The sequence below is a fragment of the Serinus canaria genome, chromosome 11 (assembly GCF_022539315.1).
Source record: "Serinus canaria isolate serCan28SL12 chromosome 11, serCan2020, whole genome shotgun sequence".
In the NCBI taxonomy this organism is placed as follows: domain Eukaryota; kingdom Metazoa; phylum Chordata; class Aves; order Passeriformes; family Fringillidae; genus Serinus; species Serinus canaria.
Genome location: NC_066325.1, coordinates 20464052 through 20487931, shown reverse-complemented (window position 1 = coordinate 20487931; position 23880 = coordinate 20464052). Strand labels below are relative to the sequence as shown.

Sequence of the window (23880 nt, the reverse complement as noted above, 5' to 3'; positions counted from 1 at the left end):
TTACCTGCATCTTCTTTTGATTTATCAGCAGAAACAGATGTGATTTTTTTTAGTTCACAGGTTTCAGGACGAACCATCAAGGCATTGCACTTTCCCTTGAACCATTCACTACAGAAGCATGCCCGGAATCCTTTTGCAGTCATTTAATAAAATTAAATGCACTTTTAATGTCCTTTTCACACACAGAGCATCCCAAAGCTGCAGTACGGACGGCGCTGCTTGGCTCATTACTTCCCCTGGCAGGGGAACTCACGGCACCAGCCCAGGCGCTGTGGCCCCGGTGGGAGGGACAGGGCGTGCGTGGCACCCCAGCGGTGCACGAGGACACGTGTGCAGGCACGGGCTCTGCGCAGTGCCCACCTGCGACGGGTGTGCCCTGCTGAGCCATGCCACGTGGCACACACCCACCCAACACGGACCCAGCACCGCACACGCGGGACATTGACACTAGAGCTTTTGCTCATTTTTTTTTTAATGTATCACAATGAGCAGGAAACATACGTGATGAAATAGTTCCAAAGGAGTATATTCAATTACCATCTACAGTCAACTCAACTATGACAACAAATTCTTTTGTGACAAGTTTTTTAAAGTTTTGAAAGTTCCATGTGGTTTGTTTCTGTCAGTCTCATGTATTTTGGTACAGTTCGAGATCAGCATTGTTACAGTAACAAAAAAGCTAACAAGACTACAGTATAGAAAAACACCAAGAACATCATTTTTGGTTTCACTTGCTCTAGTTTTTGTACATTGCAAAGGCTGTTCATAACCCTCTTCACCTCATTTATGCTTTCTGTTCTACCGAAATTGGCCCCCCCCCAAATAAAAACAAAAAAATAGTCAAAGTTTTGTTTCACAGTGGGCAGTATCAGCGCCAACCAACCAACCAACCAACCAACCAACCAACCAACCAACCAACAATCAAGCGACCGACCGACTGACCAACCAACCAACCAACCAACCCAAATTCTGCTTCTATTTAAGAGCTTTTATTTTTTTTTAAAGCAAAATATATTTTGGTGAGTGTGCTGGCTGTGTCCACCCACCTTGTCCCCCACCAGCCCCAGGTGGCCCCGCACACCCCTGATGCTTCTCTTTGTTCTCAACTGTATGAAACTTTGGCCATCTTCACCACTTAAAAAAGCTTTTTATTAAAAATAAAACAGAAACCCGCTTAATGCTCAGTTTGAAGTGTTTTCCTCGTGCCCAGGCTGGCGAGGGGTCCCTGCCGGCCCCGCGCGGCCGGGCTGCAGGAGGAGGAGGAGGAGGAGGCAACCTCGCACGGAAAGAGTCTCTAGAAACATTTAGAAAAAATACAAGGAAATGAATTTATAAAACCTTTTAGTGGGTGGGTAGGAGGAGGGGGAAGGAGGAGAGAGAAATTGCACTATGACCAAGCAATATAGTTAAAAAAACAAAACAAGACATAAGAAAAGGATTTCCAAAAGAGACCTTGCAGAATTGGACAGATAAAGCTTGTGTTAAACTGGGAACTGGCATCACAGAGAGAATCCAAAACAAAACAAAACAAAAAAATTTCTATATGATACAGACAGAGTAACATACAACAGTTAAATGGCAAAAAAAGAAAAAAAATATATATATATTTCATAGAATTACAAACAAGATAAAATAATGGAAACAAAACTGTACAACTTTAGAATTTAAAAAATGTTCATCTCAAACACAGGAAGAAATACAAGAACTTCTGTTAAAGAAAACAGTTTGTTAAAACAGCAAACGCTCCATGGGTACGTGGTTCTGTTTTTGACACCTTATGCTACAGCTGGGTCCCGGGAGGAACATCCGGTGGTTCGCGCTTTAGTATCAACTACTTAAAAAACAATTAAAAAAGGAATTTGCACTGTGCATTAGCCTAGTCAGAAATATGTACAACAGTTCAGGATCTAGTCTTTCGTCAAACTAAAACCAAAACTCCATAAAAATATAAGTGTCCCGCTAGAAACCGCACCCGCGCTCAGACGCTCCAGTCTCTCTCGGAGGTGGCGAGCGGCTTCGGCCCGGGGAGGAGCAGCCGAGGCGGCGGGAGGAACCTGCGTTCACAGTCTTCCAAGTTCCCTTTTGAAGCAGGAGGAGGATGATGACGGTGGGCAGAAGGCTCTCGTGCTTTCGGGCAGAGGAAACGTGGCGGAAAGAGGTTGTTTCTGTTGGCATTTGGTTATGGAAGGGAACAGCAAAGTATCTACGTCTCCAAAAATCTACATTTTAGCAGCATAAAGTTTTCCTTTCAAAGTCTGGGCCACTTGAGGTGCGTGCGGGCTGGGGGGGCCGGGGGCTCCGGGCCTCCCTGAGCCTGGCACCCGGTGCTGCCGCTGAGAGATCTTGGAAAGAGAAACCTGCCTGGGGTGCACTGGGTGCTCACTAAGAGTTGTCTCTCTGCTTGCAGAAGAAGCACAGATAACAACCTCGGTACGTTTTTTTATTCTTTATTTAAACTTAGACTTGTTTGTTTAAATCAGAAACAAAATTCTCAAGTAAAAAGAATCCTTTTTGCTCATTCTGCACCAGTGGTGAAGGGTATGTCTTTGGATTTTATTTAAAGCATGAATTTTCTTTAGAGAAAAAAATGTAACAAAACCTTTTTTTTTTTTTTTTCAAAAGAAGGAACAGAGTGCAGCCTAATTACACAAACAGAACCGATGCTCAGAGGTCAGGAACAGAGTCTTTGAAGCATTTACAAAATGAGTAAAGAAATAGGGGAAGAAAAAGAGAAGAAAAAAAGAGAAATGGAAAATAAGAATAAAATAAGTGCACAAGGGTAACAGACATAGGTAAATCGCATGTATATGCCTTAAAAAGTTTCAAACCCCCAACAAAAAATATTCTGCAAGGGATCCTACTGACCCCTAAAACCCTTTGAACTTCTTTCTTTAGTTTTTATAAAATAATTATGCAACCACCCTCTAAGAAATGAAGGTAGCGACCATAAGTGGAAGATTACAGGATGGGGACGGGGATAAAGGTACAAAGGGGAGAAAAGCTCAGGCGAGTCGATGGATCGCAATCTATCTGTCTAGGAATGAACAAGACAACATCAAATGAGAAGCCGTCAGCTGGACCATACAAAAGCTAAATGTACACAAAAGGGTTTTTTTCTTTTAAATCTACCATACTGCTTCAGTTCATTTCCAATGCAACAATCTACTCAACACCAAAAATGGTCATATCTATCATAAATACAGAAAGTCAGTTGTTTTAAAACTTATTTTTTTAAGCTCCAAGTCCTCAACACTCTTTGTGTGTTTTTTTTTTTTTTTCTGAAAAGTGGGAGTGCTTAACTTTTCCCCTTGGAATTGGCTTCAGCAGAAAAAGCTACCCTTAAAATCCCCGAAAAGCTAAAGCAGTTCACATTGTTTTTCTCTTGAATACTTTCTGCCCATTTTAAATTAACAACCCCCCCCCCCAAAAAAACCAAAAAACAACAACAAAAAATCCTTTTCTGGAACAAAACCAAACCAAACCAAAACCCCCAAAACAAACAAAAGAAATTATATATATATGTATATATATATATATATATATATATAAAACAATGATTCTGAAAACAGAACAAAGTGTGAGCGATTGACCTGAGAATAAAAAGACATTACATTTCGTTTTTCTTTTAGCAAGCCATTGGTATCTGAATGCTAAGATAGCAAGAAATTTAAAACTGTCTCCAGGTGGGCTGCTTTCCCATACAGCGCTGCCGGGCTCTGCTGTGCTATCGACGGGGGATCGGACGGGGCAATGTACAGGGGTGCGAGCTCCGCAGGCGCCAGGAGGCAGCACGGCCTTCGTCTCCCAGACCAACAGTACCTTCCAGAGGACAAATGTAACAGATTTTTTTTTTCTTTTTTTAAGTTTTATTTTATTAAAAGGAAAGGAAAAAAGAAATGTAAAACCCACCGGCATCGTTATATGGGAAAACAACCCACGCTTTTTCTTTTTTTCTTTTTTCTTTTTTTTTTTTTTGGTTAGAAGCTTTGGAATTGCAGTTAGTCTATTTTTGAAATTGGTTTGTTATTAACTTTTTTTATTTAAATTCATTTTCATTGTTCATCTTCAAAGCTTACAATCTGAAGGTGTCCATTCCTATGCTAGCTAGACCACTGTCCTTAGGGCAGCCGGGGTCCTGGGGCCCCTCCGCCGGGCTCGCCGGTCCATCTGACTTTTGGCTAAGATCCGTGTCAGACTCCTCCGAATAGTCGTCTGTTGGCATCGAGGGCTGAACCCCTGAGGTGCTGCATGAACTTGAGGTAACCGTTGAAGATGAGGAGAGAGGAGGGAAGGGCGGCGTTGGCGGCTGCCCTGGCGGGGCGCGCGGGGCTGCCGGGGGCCAGGGCTTTCTGGAGGCGTGGGGGGAAGCCGGGGGGGGCCGGGGGGGCGGGGGGCTGTCGTTTGAGTGAGCGGCCGACTGCGAGGTAGATGCGGTGCTGGGGTCGGGGGGGCAGGCAGAGTGAGGTAATAGACTGGGGTGCTCTTTGGCGTTTCTTGCTGCTCTTGTGATTGTTCGATGTTTGTGCGGGGCTGACTCGAGATGCTGACTGAGGGCTTCGTCCCCACACACCGTGCTCTCGCACGCCACGCACTGGTACGAGCCGCTGCCCTGGCCGCTGCCCGTGGGCACGTGAAGCACCATCTCATGCAGGTTCGCCACAGACTGGCCGAAGAAGCAGAGGGACTTCAGGTGGTCGCTGGCCGCCTCCTGGTCGCCGAAGCACGCCTGGCACTTGCGGCAGACCAGCTTGTACTGCACCTTTGGGACAATGAAAGGGTCGCAGAGCGAGTCCGCGCCCTTGCCTTCCGCTTCAGGCTCTTCTTGGGGTTTGGGCAGGAGTGGGGACACCTCGCGGGGTGCGTTCTTCTGCTCTTCTTGCTTGGGGGGTTCTTTGGCAGGGTCTTTGTCCGGGGTGGCAGCCCCCGTGGGGACGGGGGTTTGGCTTCCTTTGGGCTGCTGCGGTTTCTGCTGCTGCTGCTGCTGCTGCTGCTGTTGCTGCTGCTGCTGTCGCTGCTGCTGCTGCAATGCCTCCTGCAGACTCTGCTGGTATTGCTGGTACTGCTGCAGCAGCGAGCCAGGAGACAGCCCCAGCAGCGCCTGTGACAGTGCAGGGCTGTAGGGGAACAGCCCCTCCATCCCATACATGGGCTGCAGGTACCCGCTCTGCAGGGCGCCAGGGATCTGTGGGGCGTAGTAGGGGGAAAAGCCGGGGACAAAGTAAGGAAGGAACTGGCTGGTCAGCAAGGTGGTGGGGTCCGAATTCAGGGCGGCCTGCAGCGCCTGGAGCTGGGCGGGCTCCACCGCGTACTCCATGGTGGGCAGCGGGGCCGCCAGGGTGCCTGCCGGTGCCTCCCCCTTCTCCTTCTTGGCCCCTGGCAGGGTGTCCCCCTTCCCCTTAGGTGCCTTCTCCTTCTCTTTTGCCTTCTCGCTCTCCTTCTCCTTGCGCTGTGCGGGGGGTGGCTGCTGCGGCTGCGGGGTCGTCGCTGGCGGCTGCTGGGGGGCCACGGCCGCCGTGGCTTGTGCTGGGGTGGGCGAGCTCAGCGCGGCCGGGGGCTGCTTATTTGGTAATCCAGAGGTGGGGAGGCCGGGTGAAGGGACGCTTGTGCTGGGCAGGCCCATCAGGTTGGGTTTGGGAGAAGTTAAAGCTGCAAGAGGAAGAGAGAGAGAGAGGTGAAAAGTCACTTTGTGCTGGGCAGTCAAAAAGCATGAGGAGGGTGACCCCAATCCACCCCTCCATCTCCTCTGTATGAGGGCAGACACCAGCCTGAGCTGATGCGTTGCTGCAGCAGCACAGGTCAGGGAGCCCATCCCTGCTGCCACTCCCTCTGGAAAACAGCCCCTGTCCCACCGCACAGACCCACATGGAGGGGACATGCCCCCTCAGCCCTCACTGCCTTGGCTGCACTGCCCAGTGGCACTGACTGTGTGATGGGTGATGGGGACACCCACCAGCACCCAGGGTGCCCAGCACAGCTGTTTTCCTGACTCCTCTGAAATTCCCAAATGATTAACACTCGGGTCACCATCTGCTCTAACGGGTCCTTGGGCCAAAGGACTCCAGCAGCAGGATTGTGTTGCACCAAAGGGTGAGAACGCTCAACACAGCTCATCTTGTAGAAATCTTCACAGATTGGGAAGCCCTAGTCATGGCAACTGGAGAATGAACAGGCTAAACCTAATTTATTTTGTCCTTACTAAGCTGATGTTCATGAATCCACAAACCTTTAAAGCAAGTCCTTTCTTCCCTTCCTCCCTTCTCTTCCTTCCTCCTGTCCATCCATCCTTCCCTCTAATGCCAGGGGCTCTGGATGCTCAGCTTCTGAGCAATTCCAGAGTTTATGTGGTGTTCAGACATCTCCCCTGGGCATAAGCATCGTGTTTTGGCTGGAATTAAAAGTGTAGTGATGCTTCCTCATTAAGGAACTAGATTAATGGTGGAATGTGAAGCTTGTCCTTCTTCCTGACAGGAGGAATAGCCACTAACAACACTGTCCCTGGTGCCAATTTCTGCTCTCACAGTGGCTGGGAGCGAGAGGACTGTGGCTCCTGGAGTCACCTCCATTAGTCACGGCTGTTGCAGCTGGCAAATAAGCTCCTGAAGAGGAACATTTTGTGTGGCAACTCCCATGATGCCAAGTGGGGGAAAAAACCCCAAAATAAAGCTCCAATATCCTGCTGGCACAGCCCTGTACATTCCGCAGCTCCGGAGCAGGAACCTGCTGTAAAACCCATGGGCAAAACCCGACCAGTCTGTAACAAACCTGAGTCCCAGCACTGCAGCAGGGGCTGTTCAGAGAGAGACCAGCCTGGGCAGGAGCAGTGGTGGCACCTGGGACCAGCCGTGGAGGCACGGTGACTTTTATTTTAGGTTGTACTGCCAAGGAGCAGCAGGAGGGCTGCAAGGAGGGTGGCTGCAGCTGGGAAGGTTCAGCCATGGCTGACCCAAACCCTTCTGAAACCTGCGTCTGCTCCTGATGGGTGCTGGGACAAGAATGATTTGTGACAACAGGACAGGTATGGAATGAGGCTCCACGCAGTGGCCCTGGAGATCTCAGATAAGGGCATGCTATATGTGGACACCGCTGAAATGGATGTTTCCCAGCTGAACATCCCTGAAAGGTTCAAGTGAAGGAGCAGGAGGCAATTCACAGTGTTCCTGGATGCATGGCCTTATCTGCTCTGACAGGCCTGGAGCTGCCATGGCCTGACCTTTGGAGCTTTATCTAAAGGCCACAAACAGACTGTTTGACTTTCTAAACAGTTCAGTCCTGTCTAGGCAGTCACTGACAGCATTTAAGATTCATCAGATGCAGTCCTGTCTCTCCAGGACACATCCTGGGCTTTGGAGAAAAATAAAAGCAACAATATGGACTGAAGTGCAAAAAAGTAATTTTAGTTTTTGTTATAAACTTGGGGCACTAAGCAAACAGTGCAGCAGAGCAACCTGCGACAGGGTGATGACACGATTTGCCAAAGAGATGCTTCTGGCCAAGTGCTCTGAAACTGTGCTCACGTGGGCAGGAATCTGTGGTGAGAAGGGTGACGTGGAAAACCCCTGGCATGTGCAGGGGCCCTTCGGACACATAATGAAACAAGGCCTTTGGATCACATTTTTTAGGTCACTGCTGGTCATTGGGCTACACTTTCCACTGCCAGTGTTCGCTACGTGGCTTAGACTTTCTACCTATCCATGAGGTACAAAGGAAAGGAGCATTCTCAAAAGATGAAGTCCAGTATCTGAGATTAGGCCACCCAAAGAATTACAACAAATTTCATTTTTACGTAGAACTGTTAAGAAAAATCTTATTAAAATACAAACTGGATTTGCCCCACAACTACGCCATCTTTTGTTGAGGACATGCTTTCAGGTCATACCCAGCCACTACTCAAAACTCATCCTCAGCTGCATTGGGATTTGTCCCAGAGTTCACCTCAGGGACACATAAAGACGCTCTGGGCATCTGTCACCAGTGCTACCACACAGACCACACCTTTCCCTAGAAACAGTCTGGATTTTTGAATGCTTGGGATGGTACCACATAAACTGAATGTCAAAAGGAATAATGAACAGCACATTAGTCCTTCTGTTACACTGGATAAATCTTCTATATTGAACTTCCTTGATGGAACTTCAGGATTTCTACACAGGGATATGCAGCATGTCTAGATGTTGCTCTAGTTCAGACTTTGCTATAAAACTTCCATGAATTCAGGAATTAGATAAAATACCTACTGCTTTTTTGCTGTGAAGTCAACATGCTGAACTAACAGGCCAGGAATCCTGTTATCAGTCATTCCCGAGGGAACAACTCCTTGTGCTAGGTATGTGCCAAGTGAAGGTGTGCCTAAGCAGGGTAGCACCCATACCCACCTGTGTTGGATGGAGTGAAGCCAGGTAAGGATGGGCTGTTGAGGCCTGGGAGCAGGACTGGAGGGATGCCCTGTAGCGCAGGGTACGCAGCAGGAAGGTTCAGAGCTTGCAGGGGCGTGTTGTCAAACATGCCTTGCTGTTGAGCTGCCAGACCAAGAACCTCGTTGGCTTTTTTGATTCGGTCCAGCTCCTGCTGAGCCATCAACTGACGTACAGTAGCTGGGTCAAAATACTCCTTTTCCTTATCCAACTGACTTCCAATGGTTTCTTTAACTTTGGAGATATGCTGTTGAGAGAAGATATGGTCACGTACAGACAGCCGAGCGCTGTACTTGATGCCACACAAAGTGCACTCTGTTTTGGGTCCCTCGTAACTTGTTTGGTTAATACCAAAATGCTTGGCCATGCTGAGTTTTGACTTCTTCTCTTTCGCCCTCGCATTCTGGAACCAGACCTGAACAACTCTCTTTGGCAGTCCAATGTCATTGCCCAGGACCTCACACTCCAGCATGGTCGGTGTCCTGTAGTCATTAAAGCACGACTTAAGAACCTTGAGCTGGAGATTTGTCATCTGAGTGCGAAAGCGTTTCTGCCCGGGCCGGTCCCCGCTCTCGCCAGACTTGCTGGCTGAACCACTTGCACCGGGGCTGGGCGAGCAGGGGTCTGCAAGGCTGGAGGTTTCACTGTAGTCCACGGTACCTTCATTGTCGTACTCTTTGCTGTAGAAGCTGGGAGCTGGGCTGACCAGGCCAGAAGACAGACGATCTTCGTATTCGGACATCGCTATCATGGCTGCTTTAGTCAGACCTTCGCCGGCTCCTGATGCAGATTTGGTTTCGGTCGCAATCCCTGTTGCACTATCGTTGTCTGCGTTCCCTTCGTCTCCTGTGGTAGTGTCTGTGATTGCAGTGTTGACGGAAGAGCAGTCATCGTTGTCCAGCTTTGTCTGGTCAAAGTTCAGATTGACTGAGGACATGGAGGGACTCTCAAAGTCTTCAACCCCTTCCACCTTAATGGAAGATGGACTCAGCAGGGTTCTAGGTGACAGTTCCATACTCTTGTTCACCGGGGAGAGGGGAACGCTCTGTCCGTCGCTGCTGGTTGGTGGCATGTGGGAGAAGCTGGCTCCATCAAAGATGTCTCCTTTCATCTGGAGCCCCCCGTCGCAGTCTAGGAGCATCGCAGACAGCGTCAGGTTGTACCCAGCCCGCTTGGCCTCGTGCCAGTGACGGGAGCGGATGTGAGCTTCCAGAGCTGTCTTTGCTTTAAAGAGAGCTCGGCAGAAGGGGCACCGTCTGTGGGCTTGGGCAGGCCCCACAGCTCTGAACTGCCCCTTCCTCTCTCGTGCACGGGTGTTCTGGAACCAAACCTGTACCACGCGCTTCTTCAAGCCCACTTCGTGTGCAATGTGATCCAGCATCTTCCGTGTGGGGTTGGAGTCAAGCAAGTACTTCTGGTACAGGATTTCCAGCTGCTCAGGGGTAATGGTTGTCCTTAGACGCTTATCCCTTTGGGGTTCTTCTCCCCCAGTCCCACTGTCATTCTCTCCAGGGCTTGCACTGGCCTTTTCCTCCAGCTTTCTCTTCAGAGTGTTCATGGTGGATGTTGGAGTCGATGGTGAGGTGGCTGAGCTTGCTGGAATCTGTGGTAACGTTCCAGACAGCAGCTGGCTTGCCAGTAGTGGATTACTGGGATCAAAAAGCATGAATGGCATATCCAGTGTTCTGTCCAGGAAGGGGGGGTGGATAAACTGGTTCTGTGCACTCAGGAAATGGAGCTGCTGATGCTCTTGCCAATGCTCAAAGGAAGGAAATGCCAGTTTACACTGGTCACACTGGTACGGGATTAGCTGAGGAGGTAGGTTTGCCAGCTGCTGAGGGGTGGATGTGTGAATGGGTTTGAGGGAGAGGTGTGAGAGCTGAGATGGACTTGGACTTGACTGTGACAAGGAGCACTGAGGGGGCTGAGGAGGAGGTGGCTGTTGCAGTGAAGAGGGGGAGGATAACTGTGAAATCTTTTGGTGTGCTGAACTTGTCTTTTGTTCTCCTTGGTCCTGTTGCTGCTGAGGCTCTTGCTTTGGTTGCACTTGCTTCTCTTGGGTTTGGTTTTGCTGTGTACTTGGAGGTTCAGACTGCTTTGGTTTCTCATCTGTAGCTTCTGCTTTAGAACTAAAGGTGGAGGAATCATCTGCCTCTGCCGTGAGCTGCAGAAGAGCTGAGGAGGTCGCATTGGCTGAAGATGTAGGTGTGCTGTAAGCTTGTGAGGGCATTGGGGTGCTGCAGGAGGAACTGGTTGGAGTCAAGAGCTCTATTGCATCCATAGAGTCTTCGTTCTGGCTATCATCCTGTCCATCCTCATCCTCATCTTTGTAACAAAGCTTTTTCTGGTGTTTAATGAGATCAAATATGCGCTGAAAGACCAGACTGCACTTTTTGCACTGGTAGTTCAAGTTGCTTGTTCTAATGTACCTGTCATTTGTGAGCTCCCGTCGCTCCCCGTCTTTGCCTTCTCCCTGATTCTCGTAGTTTTTCCTGGCTTTCTGACGGGCATTCTGAAACCACACCACTATAACTCGAGTTGGGAGGTTCAGCAAGTTAGAAAGCTGCTCAAATTCATCATCCTTTGGGTAAGCATTGGCATCAAAGAAGTCTTGCAGGACTCTGAGCTGGTAGTCAGTAAAACGTGTCCGAGAGGACCGCTTGCTTCCCCAGTACTCCTGCTTTTGGGGCTCTGGAGAAGGAGGCCGTGAGTCTATCTTCAGCTCTTCCAGACTGGTAATGGGAGGGTTGCTGAAGTTGTACGGGGAGTCCTTGTTGCGTTGGCGCTCCTTGAACAGGGTGTTTCTGAACCAGTGCTTGATCACTTTCTGGGGCAATCCAGATTTGTCTGCCATCTCTTTGATCTGTTCCTCACTTGGGGAATTGTTAATGTCAAAATACTGCCGAAGGACTCTGAGCTGGTCATCGGTGATCCGTGTGCGTGGCCTCTTGTTCTGCTGCTGCTGGAGAAGGCTGGGGTTGAGCTGATGCTGGTACAGCTGGGCCAGGTCGGCGGGCAGGGGGTCCACGGGGCCCAGCTGAGGCGGCAGCTGTGCCGGTAGTGTCTGCAGGGGCATGGTTTGCATCATGAGCGGCGAGAAGATGGGGAGCTCCATAGGCATGGAGAGCTGGGTGAGCGGCACCGAGGGCTGGGCCGGAGCGATGGTGGGAGAGGTGATGGGTGGGGCTGACGTGGGGATGGCAGGAGCAGCAGCGGGCTGAGGAGGGGCGGGGGGCAGCGGAGGGGGCGGCGGCGGCGGCGGCGGCTCCGGGGTCTGCGGCCGCAGCGGGTACAGCTTGTCGTAGTGCTCTCTGTATTGTTTGGCAAACCTCTCTAACTGCTTAAAGGGAAAGTAATGTTGGTGAACGTGCTCTTGGTGGCTCTTCAGGATGAGGATGTTTGAGAAGAACTTGCCACATGTATCACATTCCAGCTTTTCCAAGTTCTCACCTTGCTCTGTCTTCCCATTTTTCTTCTGCCCCTTTTGCTTGTTCTCGTTGTAATGAATGACAAGCTCAAAGCCAAAGTTTTCCAGCAAGGCTTTGGTGGCATTGCCCCTCGCGTCAGAAGCAATCCGTGGAGGCAGTATGGTGGGCTCTGAACTGCTGCCTGGCACAAACTCCTTCTTCTCTTTGGACTTTAAGTTATCAGGAAGAGACTCCTTCAGTGTAACATTATTGTCTCCCCTCTCTGTGCTTTCCCTTTCCCGTGGGGTTTCTTTCTCTTTCTCCTTCACTATAGATTTATTCTTCTTCTCTGCATGCTGGCTCTGCTGTAATAGGATGGAGTGGGGCTGTGACAAGGACAGCTGACCTTGCTGCTGCTGCAAGAGCTGTGGATGGCTCTGCTGAGGGAGCTGAACTTGTGCCTTCAAGTCCTCCAGCAAACTTGGACCCGTCCCAGTCAATGTCAGTGCACCACTGGTGACAGGCAAGCTGACTTCTGGATTGAGCTGGAACTCAGCACTGGGGATGTAGAATGGAAACAGAAGATGCTGCTGCTGCTGCAGCTGCAGAAGGGTCTCAGTGGTCATTGGAAAGTGCGGCAAAAGTGCTGGGTTGAAGAGCTGGGACTGCAGGAGAGCAGCTTGCTGCTGCAGCTCCTGCTGCAGGTGGGCCTGGACCTGTGCCTGTGCCAAGGTTTGAGCTTGTTGCTGCTGCTGCTGCTGCTGCTGCTGCTGCTGCTGCTGCTGCTGCCTGGATGCAATCATGTCTGCCAGCTTCTTGCGGTTCACCTCTTTGGGCTCTGCAGGGGAGGAGATGTTAGTGCTTACAGTGTTACCCAAGGGAGGAATTCCCACACTGTCACTGGAGACCTGGTTGAGAAGGCTGGGAATGGGAGCGGTGCCTGAAGTGCTCGTGCTGGTGGTTGCAAAAGCATTGCTGTTGCTGGCACTCACAGGGCTCGGTGTGGATGAACCCAGGGAGAGGCTGCTGCTGCTGCTGCTGCTGCTGTTGCCAGCTCCGTTGCTGCTGCCGCTGGCCGCCTCCAGCTTGGCCGCGCGAGCCTTGGTCTGGTGCAGGACAGACCTCATGTGGATCTCCAGAGTCGAGCTCTGGCTGTAGGCCACGTTGCAGGTGTTACACTTGAAAGGTTTGTTGTCTGGGCTGCTGGTAGGCTCAGGCTGACCAGTAGCAGACTCTTGGAGGGCTCGTTTCAATTTATGCAGATGAGAAACGGAATTGTAATGTACCAGGAGAATGTTCTTCTGTGTGAAGGACTCCTTGCAGACTGTGCACTTGTATGGGCGAGATGGATCTAGAAATTTCTCCATAGTGAAGTTAGGGCCCTTCCTGAAGGGTAGGGCCCTTTTTGGTTCTGAGCCAGAGTCCTCTTGCACCGACCCCGAATCGCTGCCTGTTGGGCTCTGCTTATCTTCCAGGTCGCTCTCTTCTTCCTTATCTTCCTCGACTATTATTGTGTGGTCCTCAGCAAGTGAGGGGTCACCCATAGCAAGGAGGTCCCCATTGACCAAGAGACCACCGTACAGCTGCTGAATGTCAGCCTCACTCAGCTCCAGGTGGCTGGTTTCCAGGTGCTTCTTCAGGGCCTGGAAGGTTCGGAAGCTGCGCTGGCAGAGGCAGCACATGGTGGCTGCCCGGATGACGTGGTACTGGGAGTGCAGCTGCAGCTTCTCAATGGTTTTGAAGGCCAGGCTGCACTGGTTGCAGCGGTACTTGTAGACGTGGCGGTCAGAGACCGGCAGCTGAGGCCGCTTGGCGTGGACGTCGTTGAAGTGTGTCTGCAGGGCTGCTGAGCTCTTGAACACCTGGCTGCAGCCCTTCTTCCAGCACAGGAAGCCAGAGTCCTCCCGGGCAGCGCTCGGATCAGCTGGAGTGGGCTTGGGGTCTCCGCTGTGCTCTGCACTGTCCGATGACAAAAGGGTCTTCCCCACATCCTCAGAGATCTCTGTAAAAACAGAATTAGAGCAAACCCAAAAATTACACCAGCACACCACGGTAGATCAACAACCCCTTTCAGTCCTGAATACTCTGTGATCTCCAACACGACAACTATTTCTAACATTTCTCCTCTATCTTCATTCATTAGTTTCAATACCAGCCCATTAACCTCATCACGGTCCATTGCATAAACCTACACAATTTACTTCCTTGCTCACTTTGAATATCTGGAAATCATTCACACACACATCCCTTAGTGCATTTATCACCTTCAATTCTCCCTTTCAAGCAAAAGCCATTCAGCCACTTCTGTCTTCACTGCTCTTTTTTGAAGTCCTTCGTATTTTTGAAAAAGAAGGCATATCAAACCGAACATATTATTTGAGTCTAGGTGCTATCAAAGAGAAGATTAACAGGAATGAGCTGGTCCCTGAGCAGGTGATGGAGCTGGGGAGTGGTGGGACAGTCGATCTCATTGACCTGCACTCACCAGACTGTTTCCCCTCCCGCTCCTCTGTGCCCGACTTCCCATCCTTCTCTGGAGCAGCTGCTGGAAGGAACATGCTGCTGGGCATCATCACCTCAGGGGTTGTCACCTAGAGACAGGGGGAAAGGACATAGGGAGAGGAAAAACACAAGAAAATATTTTAAACATCTCCAGTCGCAAAACAAGACATCAGTATTGTGAAGTCAGAGGCGTCATTTTTCCCAGCTCACTGAAGACTTCGTATTTATTAGACAAAGCTCAAATCAGTCAAAAGTGTTTCTACAGTTACATTCTGGACATAATTAGCAGTGCACACTTGAAGAATAATCTTATTATTAATAATTTTCCTTTATGTGAAATTCAGACTTTGATCACTGACAATGTTTTGTCATGGGCTGTGAAACTTCTTGTGCAACCAATTAGGTAGATAAGTTGAAAGGCCCACCTTAAGCTGCTGAAAACATAATAAGGCCCCTAATTAAATCATACCTAGTAAAGTACACTGTAATCTTGAACCAGGGAGCATTGCAGCACTGTTTTCAAAGTGTATCGATGCAGAGAAAGGAGGGGCATGAGAAAGAAAAGTACAAATAAGGAGAGAGGTGACAAAGGAAAGGGTGAATAAGAAAGGACTAAAGAGAAAGCAAATTGTGAAATAAAAAGCTTTTGGTAACCCTTTCCTTGCTCTGACTGACTCATTCCCTTTGCTCCTCTTCAAGTATTTGGTGCTAGATCCTGCACCATCAAAACCAGTGCAGTGCTGGGACACCACTGCTTCTACGGTGCTGGAGAATCTGCATGGCTCAGCTGGAGAGGCTCTTTGGAAAAGCCAAATGTGCACATTCATCCTGTTCTGAAAAACCTTTTCTTTGGATACACCTGGTCACAAACCATCTTGCCAGCAGCCTGCATGTGGCTGGCATCAGATGCAGGACAATGAATGTCCTTTTGAACGTCTGGAGACAATGTCTCACACTGCTGGAACGTTGTCTCACGGCACAGGGACACACAGACCTGCCTCACTGTCACCATCCCTGTGTTTTCCAGCACAGGGCTTCCAGTGGCAAGGGAAGACTCCTCTACAGCCTTGAGCAGCTGCCCATGCCACCTTGCTGACACCCAGGGAGCATTCCTCTTCCACCAGGGGCTCCTGCTCCCAGCCTCCCACTGCTGGGAAGGTGAGGCACAACTAAACACTCCCATTCAGGGGTAAAGCAAAACAAGCCTCTCCATCCTTCTGCTGGATATGGAGAGGACACCTGAACCCTGGATTTCAGGAGAGAGAGAATGTGTGTGGCCACTGCGTGCCATGTACCCGGCTTTCTGCCCAGCCAAGGACCACGAGGCTCTGAGTGAGCTGCAGGACAGAGGAGCACACCTGTGGTGAAGTTGGAGCTCATGGAAAATCTCAGGATGAAATGGTGGCACCGAAATGGCTGCAGAGCCATGACCTGAGCTGTGAGGGACACAGAGCTCCCTCCCTTTCCTGGGCCAGCCACTGCATGGCAGTGAGTGCCAGGTCCCATGGAGCAGCAGAGAAGGCTGCTGACATATCCCAGAAGGGGAGCTGAATGCATCAAACTCATTCATTCCACCTTCTACTCTAAACAGAAGCATCTGATGGCTGTGGGTGGTTGGTTGGTAGACGTTAAAGGTCACAGAGTAATTTCCAGTAGCTGGGCTTGGAGGAGGGGGATGAGCATGGATGCCGAGAAGGGGAGGCAAGAAGAAACCATCCCTCTCAGCTCTAGCAGCAGGAAGAGCCTGCTTTCCTAGGATCTTTAGGAATTATGAAAAATAAATCATGAGAAATTAAAAAAAACCCCAACAGAGTAGAAAAAGAATAAAATTATCTAACACCTCAGCTGCACATCATTATAGAGCTGTGGCTTTTCATAGGCGTTACAGTACGGCAGTCGTCCCCACCACCACGCTCAGTACGACGGATCAGTAATTGTTTTCATACACTTTAATTAGAAAAACTCAGATGGCTATGAATAATAATGGAAAAGAGAGACTTTTGCACTTGAAAGGTTGAAGTCAATCAAGTGTGAATGACGGCAAAAAAGAAAAAAAAAAGACACCAATTCATCAGGCCTCTGTTGTCTCGCCGCGTCTTTAATCATAATTCCTGATTGGGATTCAAGAAGGCAGTAAGCAGCGGTTCTTTGTCTGCCTTCACCTTCCGTCAATTAACTCTCCCCGAAATATAATCATCAACCTCACATGCTCCTCTGCATCTTAATCTGGGGCTCCAAACCTGTAAGTCCTGCCCTATATGTGTTTAAGTAATTACCTTTATCTACCTGCATCTCCACAGCCACCATTCCTTCCCTTCCTTCCATCCTCCCTCCACCACAGGGGAGAAAAAAAAAGGAAAAAAAAAAAAAAAAAAAAAAAAAAGGAAAAAAAAAAAAGGCTGTGGTACATTAAATTGCTGCGGGCACAAAATTCCCAAAGGCAAATGGAAAGAAAAGCTTGAAAAAAGTGCAGGGAACCAGAAATTCTGGGTATGGATGCGGGAACTGTGGTGGTGCAGCGGTGGGCTGGCCTTGGGGATCAAACCACTGGAAAGAAGGCACTGCTCAGCAACTGGACTCACTCTAGTTCTCTGGCTCCATCCAGGTGACTCCTGTCCTTTTCCTACCATGATCCAGGGCAGGGCCCTCCATCCTTTCATCCCCATGGACCAGCCCTGAGCAGGTGGCAAAGATATGAGTGCAAATGAGCTGCACATCCCAAATCACTCTGCACTGACACAGAATTCCAGACTGCCTTTTCTGAAGGTCCTTTCACACTGCAAAAACATCCGAGGACACACCATTTCTTTGGGCCTGAAGAATTTGCCTCGCATGCTGAGGCTGCTTTTTGTATAAACCCAGAGTGGGGGCATGATGGGGCAGGAAGGTGCACTGGCCCACGGCTGATGGCAGGTGTGACAGGAGCAGTGCTCAGCGACACAGCATCTTGTACTGCAGATGTTCTCATGGCAGCAACTGCCCTGTGATGGCAAGGAGTGTGTTCATCTGCAGCACAGCCCGTGTCAGCACGTGCGGCTGTCAAACGCTCTCCTCTGTCTCACCTGCAGGTACCTGGGGTGTCATCCTGCCATCCCTCCTCAGTTTGGCACCCCCTCCCCCTACTCAGTTCCTGTCTACCCATTTCAATGGCTCCAACACTGCTTCACAACAGCAACACGTCAGTCAGTGTGAGCCATTACTAAAACACAACCCTCAGCTGTGAGTTCAACAGATGTGGCTTGCCTCCTCCCTTCCCTTCTCCTGTTCATGCCTGTCCAACACCAAACCCTACCCCTGTGTGGCTGCAGCTACCATCTCCTGGCTCATAAGTCACCAGCAAAGCTCACTGCAGCATGACACTTCTGTCTCAGTCGCCCCAGATCCACCCCTGTGCTCAGCCTGAGCACCATCCCCTGCAGCTCTGACGGCTAAGGTCCCTCTAAGTTCTCCTCCTGTTACCACACAGAAGGTCCTTAAAGGATGCAAAGTTGCTGGACAAGCCTCTCTGCTTCCAAGAACCCCACCTTTTGGGTGAAATTCAGACCCCTTTAGCAGATAAAATGTCTTTATGATGGTGAGATCCATGGAGAGGCAGGTGCACCCCACTTCAGTGGCCATTTCTATGGACACAGTGGCCTGGCAGTGACTGTTAGAGAGCACCTGGGGGCTGATGGGTCAGGTCTCCTGCCTCCCTGCCCCACCAGCATGCACACACCCTGACACCTACAAACCTGTCACCGCTCTGCAGAACCACCAGCGGGCCCACTCCTCACTGATGACAACCAACCTCCAGCAGTGACACGCACGGCTCCCGCCACCACTGGATCTACTGGATTTTTACCAACCAACCGCAGAGCTGCTTGTGTGCACGGCTGGAGGCTCAGAGCCCAACACCCACCAACATAACACCTGCATATTGCTGACATGTCCAAACAATTACTCCTAGCTGGTGAGAGCAGCCAGCTCCTCTCACACCACGCCTGCCTGTGCCGACTGTCCATGGACACCAAACAGGGGGATGGTTCCCCTGAATATAACCCAAAATGCTGAAATCACGCGGCTCTAAAAGAAAACCTCTAGAAGAGGTCTGAGGAGGTACATCACTGTCCCCATGTCTATGAAACCAGGGGAATTACAGACGGGAGGGAAGGTTCCCCACCAGACAAAGGAGGTAATTTCCATTACAAAGAGAGAGAGAGAGGGTGCTGGAGTGAAAAGCTTCATTAGACTCTGAGAGGCAAAGTGATGGCAGTATACCAAGGTCACTTCTAATTTAGACCATCTAATTGGCAAACATGGCTCCAAATGGCTATCATCTCACAGGGCTCAGAATTAATGAAGCCCGATTATTTTCATTACCTTCATCCGAGATGGAGAATGAGACACAGAGTGAGAGAGAAAGGGGGGAGAGGGAGGGGGCGAAAAGGAGGGAGAGAGAAAAATTGAGTGACAGCAGAAGGGAGAGAGCAATAAGAAAAGACAATGGGAAAGAGGGTAAAAATGTAAAGATAGCAGGAGGGGGAAGTGAGATGGTAGGGATGGGCAGGAATGATTCCTGGAGCAAGGGAGAAAAGAAACAGATGGAAAGATGACTGGAACACTGGGAAGATGCCTTAAACTGAGGAAGAGAAAGCTGACAGCAGAGATGACGAGACAGAAATGTGTAGAAGGATAAGGCTGGCTGTGGGAGGAGGGAGAGCTCCCACTCCCAGAGGCTCTTGGGAAGCCATCCTCTCTCCCAGCTCCAGCCCATCAGTCTTGTAATCAGCAAACTGCACTTCACCCTCCGAGTGCGGCGGGCCAGGCAGGGGCGGCGGCGGGCACGATGGCGCCTGGCCCTGCCCAGAGAGGCCGCGGTGCCACAGAGAGAGAGCTTGGCTACGTTCATCCAGCAGCCCCACAGAAGGGAAGCTGCAGGAGATGGGAGGACAGTGTGAGCCCCAGCCTTGTGCCTGTGGGGCACGGCATGTGCTCTGTTCCCCAGGCAGCCCCAGCAGCCCCTGTCCCTGCCGTGGGGCCAGTGGGAGGACAGGGGGGTCCCGTGGGACAGCCAGCCCGGCTGCTCACGGATATGAAAAGGAGGGAGCACGACCAGGCAGCTCGGAGATGCTGAGCGCAAGCAGGAGCCGTTACCATGGCAACAGACATATTAGACACTGCAGGTTCCTGAACGGCGTCTGATAAGGTGTTATTAACTGAGCCTCCTCCAGCGCGGAGCAGACGCTGCCTCGCGAGGGACCGGCTCCGTCACGGGGCTGCGACTCCCGCACGCCGCGCTCACACCCGGCAGACCCAGATGGATCCTCATGACAACGAGCCCAGTCAGGGCCCTCCCATGCTGCCATGTTCTGCACAAACCATACTGATGCCTCAAAATATTGTCGTAGAATAGAAAAAGACCCACCTTCTTCACCCCGTGCTGTGAGACCTGGAGGAGAAGAGGCAACCAGAGGCAACGTGTCTCTAGGTGCCAAAGGGAAGAAAGTGGGAAAACCAGAACACGTATGAGGATGAGCATCGTGGCTGGGCCAGTCTCTGCCATCCTTGCAGAGCCCTGTGGCCCTAATCTAGCACAGTAAGTAAGCTCACCTAAGGGACTGTGCCTGGCCTGCTCTGCAGTGTCCTGAGCTCCTCCCATTCCCTCATATCCTGGAGGACACAGATGCGCTTGAGGACAGACCAGCCCAACACTCCTGCTGCAGACCACACACCCTGCCCAGGCACCCTGCCAGGCTCAAAACAAACCCCTCCACACCAGCGTGACAGCCACCCTGAGCAAACTGGCTACGCCCACTGGCCTAGGAAAGGGGCTTGGCTTCTGCTTGCTGCTCTTAGAAAGCCAAAACACCTGCCACCAATGCAATTAAGAGGTGAACAAGGGCTGTTCAAATCCTCAGAAGGTGTTTCCACACTTGAGCAGCGCCAGTGAAATGGACCCAGGTCACAGAGGCCATGGTCAGGGATGGGACAGCTCTGTGAGCGGGGTGCACAGGCTGGGCAGAGCTCATCCTGAGAAGCCCTGAGGAGACAGGCAGCTAGTAATGCCAAGCAGGAAGGTGAAAACATAAAGGCACTTAGGGAGTGGGAACAGGAACAGGTTGCCCAGAGAGAATCTCCTTTCCTGGATGTACCCAAATGCTGTCTGGACACAATCCCTGAGCACCACGCTCAAGGGACCCTGCCTGAGCAGGAAGGTTGGACTGGAGCAGCTCCAGTGTCCCTCCCAAGACCACTCATGATTCCGTGACTCTGTCACCCCTGTCTTCAAGAAGGAGTCACAAAAGGAATCACAGAATCCTGAAAGCTGGAAAAGACCCTTCATCTTCCAAGTCCAGCCATCAACCCAACACTACCACCGTGGTTAAACTGTGTCCTCAAATGCCACATCCACATGATTTTTGAACACTGCCAAGGATGGTGACTACATCCATAGTGGTGACTGCTTCCGGAGGCAGCCTGTGCCAGGGCTTTCCAACTCTTTCCATGAAGAAATTTTCCCAAGTATCCGATCTAAACCTCTCCTGGTGTAGCTTGAAGCCAGTCCTCTTGTCCTGTCACTTGTTTAGTGGGAGAAGAGACCTACCCCACCTGGCTCCAACCTTCTTTCAGGGAGTTGTAGAGAGGAAGAGTGACAGAAAGAGAAGACAAGAAAACTGTAAGAGAACAGCTGGGTCACGTTGCATGTCTTTGCTCAGAAGATGACACAGGAGGGAGCTGGTGAAGAACATCAGTGTTACAACAAACACCATGTTATTCAGCCCCAGTGCCAAGAACTAGCAAGGAAGGGAGAAAACAAGCAGGAACAGGGTGCAAGAAAAAGAAACACAAAGAGAAAGAACTGGCAGGAATCAAAAGAAACACTTATTTTATATACTTAATGAAAGTTCTTAAATGTAGACACAACCTTGCATTGAGTATTGTACCAAAGAAACAACAGGGACAATATATCCCATCAGCTGCTGGATCTTCCAGAAGCTTTTGCACAAGCTGCCATCTGAGGCACTGACCTCACAAGGTCAAGGAAATTGTATTTATTCTGATTTCACAGTGAAATCACTCAACAGTTGAGCTTCACATGGCTCAAGCAGGGACACAACATACCAGGGTGCAGCACACCTCGACGGCAGAGCTCTGACAGGTGAAGGGGCTGCTGCCACAGCAACTCTCTGCTCCTCATCTTTGTGGGGATGGCAGGGGACATGCCAGGGTGGCAGTGGACATTCTGGGATGGCAGAGGATATGCTGGGATGGCAGAGGACATGCTGGGATGGCAGTGGATATGCTGGGATGGCAGTGGATATGCTGGGATGGCAGAGGACATGCTGGGATGGCAGTGGATATGCTGGGATGGCAGTGGATATGCTGGGATGGCAGAGGACATGCCGAGATGGCAGTGGATGTGCAGGGATGGCAGTGGATATGCTGGGGTGGCAGTGGATATGCAGGGATGGCAGTGGATATGCTGGGATGGCAGTGGATATGCTGGGATGGCAGAGGATATGCTGGGATGGCAGTGGATATGCTGGGATGGCAGTGGATATGCTGGGATGGCAGTGGATATGCTGGGATGGCAGTGGATATGCTGGGATGGCAGTGGATATGCTGGGATGGCAGTGGATATGCTGGGATGGCAGTGGATATGCTGGGGTGGCAGTGGATATGCTGGGATGGCAGTGGATATGCTGGGGTGGCAGTGGATGTGCAGGGATGGCAGTGGATATGCTGGGGTGGCAGTGGATATGCTGGGGTGGCAGTGGATATGCAGGGATGGCAGTGGATATGCTGGGATGGCAGTGGATATGCTGGGATGGCAGTGGATATGCTGGGATGGCAGAGGATATGCTGGGATGGCAGTGGATGTGCAGGGATGGCAGAGGATATGCCAGGATGGCAGTGGATATGCTGGGATGGCAATGGATATGCTGGGGTGGCAGTGGATATGCTGGGGTGGCAGAGGATATGCTGGGATGGCAGTGGATATGCTGGGATGGCAGTGGATATGCTGGGGTGGCAGTGGATATGCTGGGGTGGCAGTGGATATGCTGGGATGGCAGAGGACATGCCAGGATGGCAGTGGATATGCTGGGATGGCAGTGGATATGCTGGGATGGCAGTGGATATGCTGGGATGGCAGAGGATATGCCAGGATGGCAGTGGATATGCTGGGATGGCAGTGGATATGCTGGGATGGCAGAGGATATGCTGGGATGGCAGAGGATATGCTGGGATGGCAATGGACATGCTGGGGTGGCAGCAGCCATGCTTGCCTACACAGCCACTTACCGTCATGATGAGTTTCTCGACACAGTCAGGTGACACGCTGTGCAGGTGGGTGAGGTGCAGCTGCAGGTGGATCTTGTTGTTCAGCATGTCCTGGCAGAGAGGGCAGCGGAGCATGGGCTGCACCGAGTGCTGGGTCATGGCGTGCACCCGCAGCCGGTTCACGTCTGTGTTGCTGTACTTGCAATACGGACACTGGTACATCTGCAGAGCAGACAAATGAATCACACAGCTCTTCCAGGTGCTACTTTCCTCTCTTACAGCCAGGCTTCAATAATTTGATGCCTTCTACCACCAGTTAATGCCTTTCATCCTTTTCCTCCCATTTTATTCTTTGCTTTTGGCACATTGGAAACACACTACCTGCACAGAGAGACGGGTTCTTCCGCCTTACCTGCTCTGATTTGGTCTCCTCTGAAGTTTTTGACCACTTAAAGGAGAGAGGTGACTCAGAGCTGCTGGGGAACGAAATCCGCTTGGAGGATGCTGGAGGCTCTGTCAGCTCCTTCTCTGGCTGGCTGGCTGGTGCTGCAACAGAAAGCCAAGAACATCAGCACACCCCACAGAGGCCTGGGCTGGACAACGACAGGGCTTCCATTTACTGCTCGACACGCACCCTAAGGACTTGGAGGAGGATGAATCTGAGGACTGACCTATGTCCTCAGTGCACACCAGGCCAAAACCAATTCCCTCTTGCTCATCTCCCACAGCACAGGAACTGTGTCACTGGTGGCCACAAGCAGAAAGATCTCAGCAGTTTCTGGAGGATGCTTACAACCTGCAGGTGCAGAAGACTCTGGGCCTGCGGCTGCACTGGACACACAAATGCTTAGCTGGATGGTGAAGGCCCATGTGTCACCTCCAGGAGCAGCTGGACTCACTCGGTAAGGTAGAACTCACAGCCCAGGACATTCTACACACAGACACTCTGAAATGCATTTGCCCTGGAGAGGGCTGGTGGTTGTGGCTGTCAGCCCCATCGATGGCACCCGTGCTGGCTGCAGTGGTGCTGCTGGGACAGCTCTGGCTGGCTCAGCCCATGCCTCCAGAGGAATGAGCAAATCTGATGCTTCCTAGCACATGGTCCCTGGCCAAGGGGACCCAAACATTCCCACTGTGATAAGCCAAGAAAAAGCTGTTTTGTTCAGCCAAACAGATAAAGGCAAATGAGCCCTAAAGTCAACAGCAAAACAGTGCTCGTGGCACTGGGAGAAGCACATCCCTGACCTTTCTCCTCCCCCGAACCCTGGCTGCCTTCAGTACATAAATTTGTGGGACAT

General features: G+C 50.9%; 1 protein-coding gene across 2 annotated transcripts in view; it reads right to left on the bottom strand.

The window, feature by feature from the left end:
- Nucleotides 1-502: 502 nt before the first annotated feature.
- The window catches only part of ZFHX3 (zinc finger homeobox 3), a 125534-nt gene continuing 102156 nt past the window's right edge, over nucleotides 503-23880 (bottom strand). For both annotated transcript variants that reach the window (XM_050978892.1, XM_030227512.2), the window contains exons 6-10: nucleotides 22995-23128; nucleotides 22604-22804; nucleotides 14304-14409; nucleotides 8373-13820; nucleotides 503-5646 (exon numbers count right to left, since the gene is read on the bottom strand). In XM_050978892.1, the coding sequence (XP_050834849.1) occupies nucleotides 4073-5646; nucleotides 8373-13820; nucleotides 14304-14409; nucleotides 22604-22804; nucleotides 22995-23128 (7463 nt within the window). In that variant the 3' untranslated portion in view covers nucleotides 503-4072. The remainder of the gene's footprint in view (nucleotides 5647-8372; nucleotides 13821-14303; nucleotides 14410-22603; nucleotides 22805-22994; nucleotides 23129-23880) is intronic.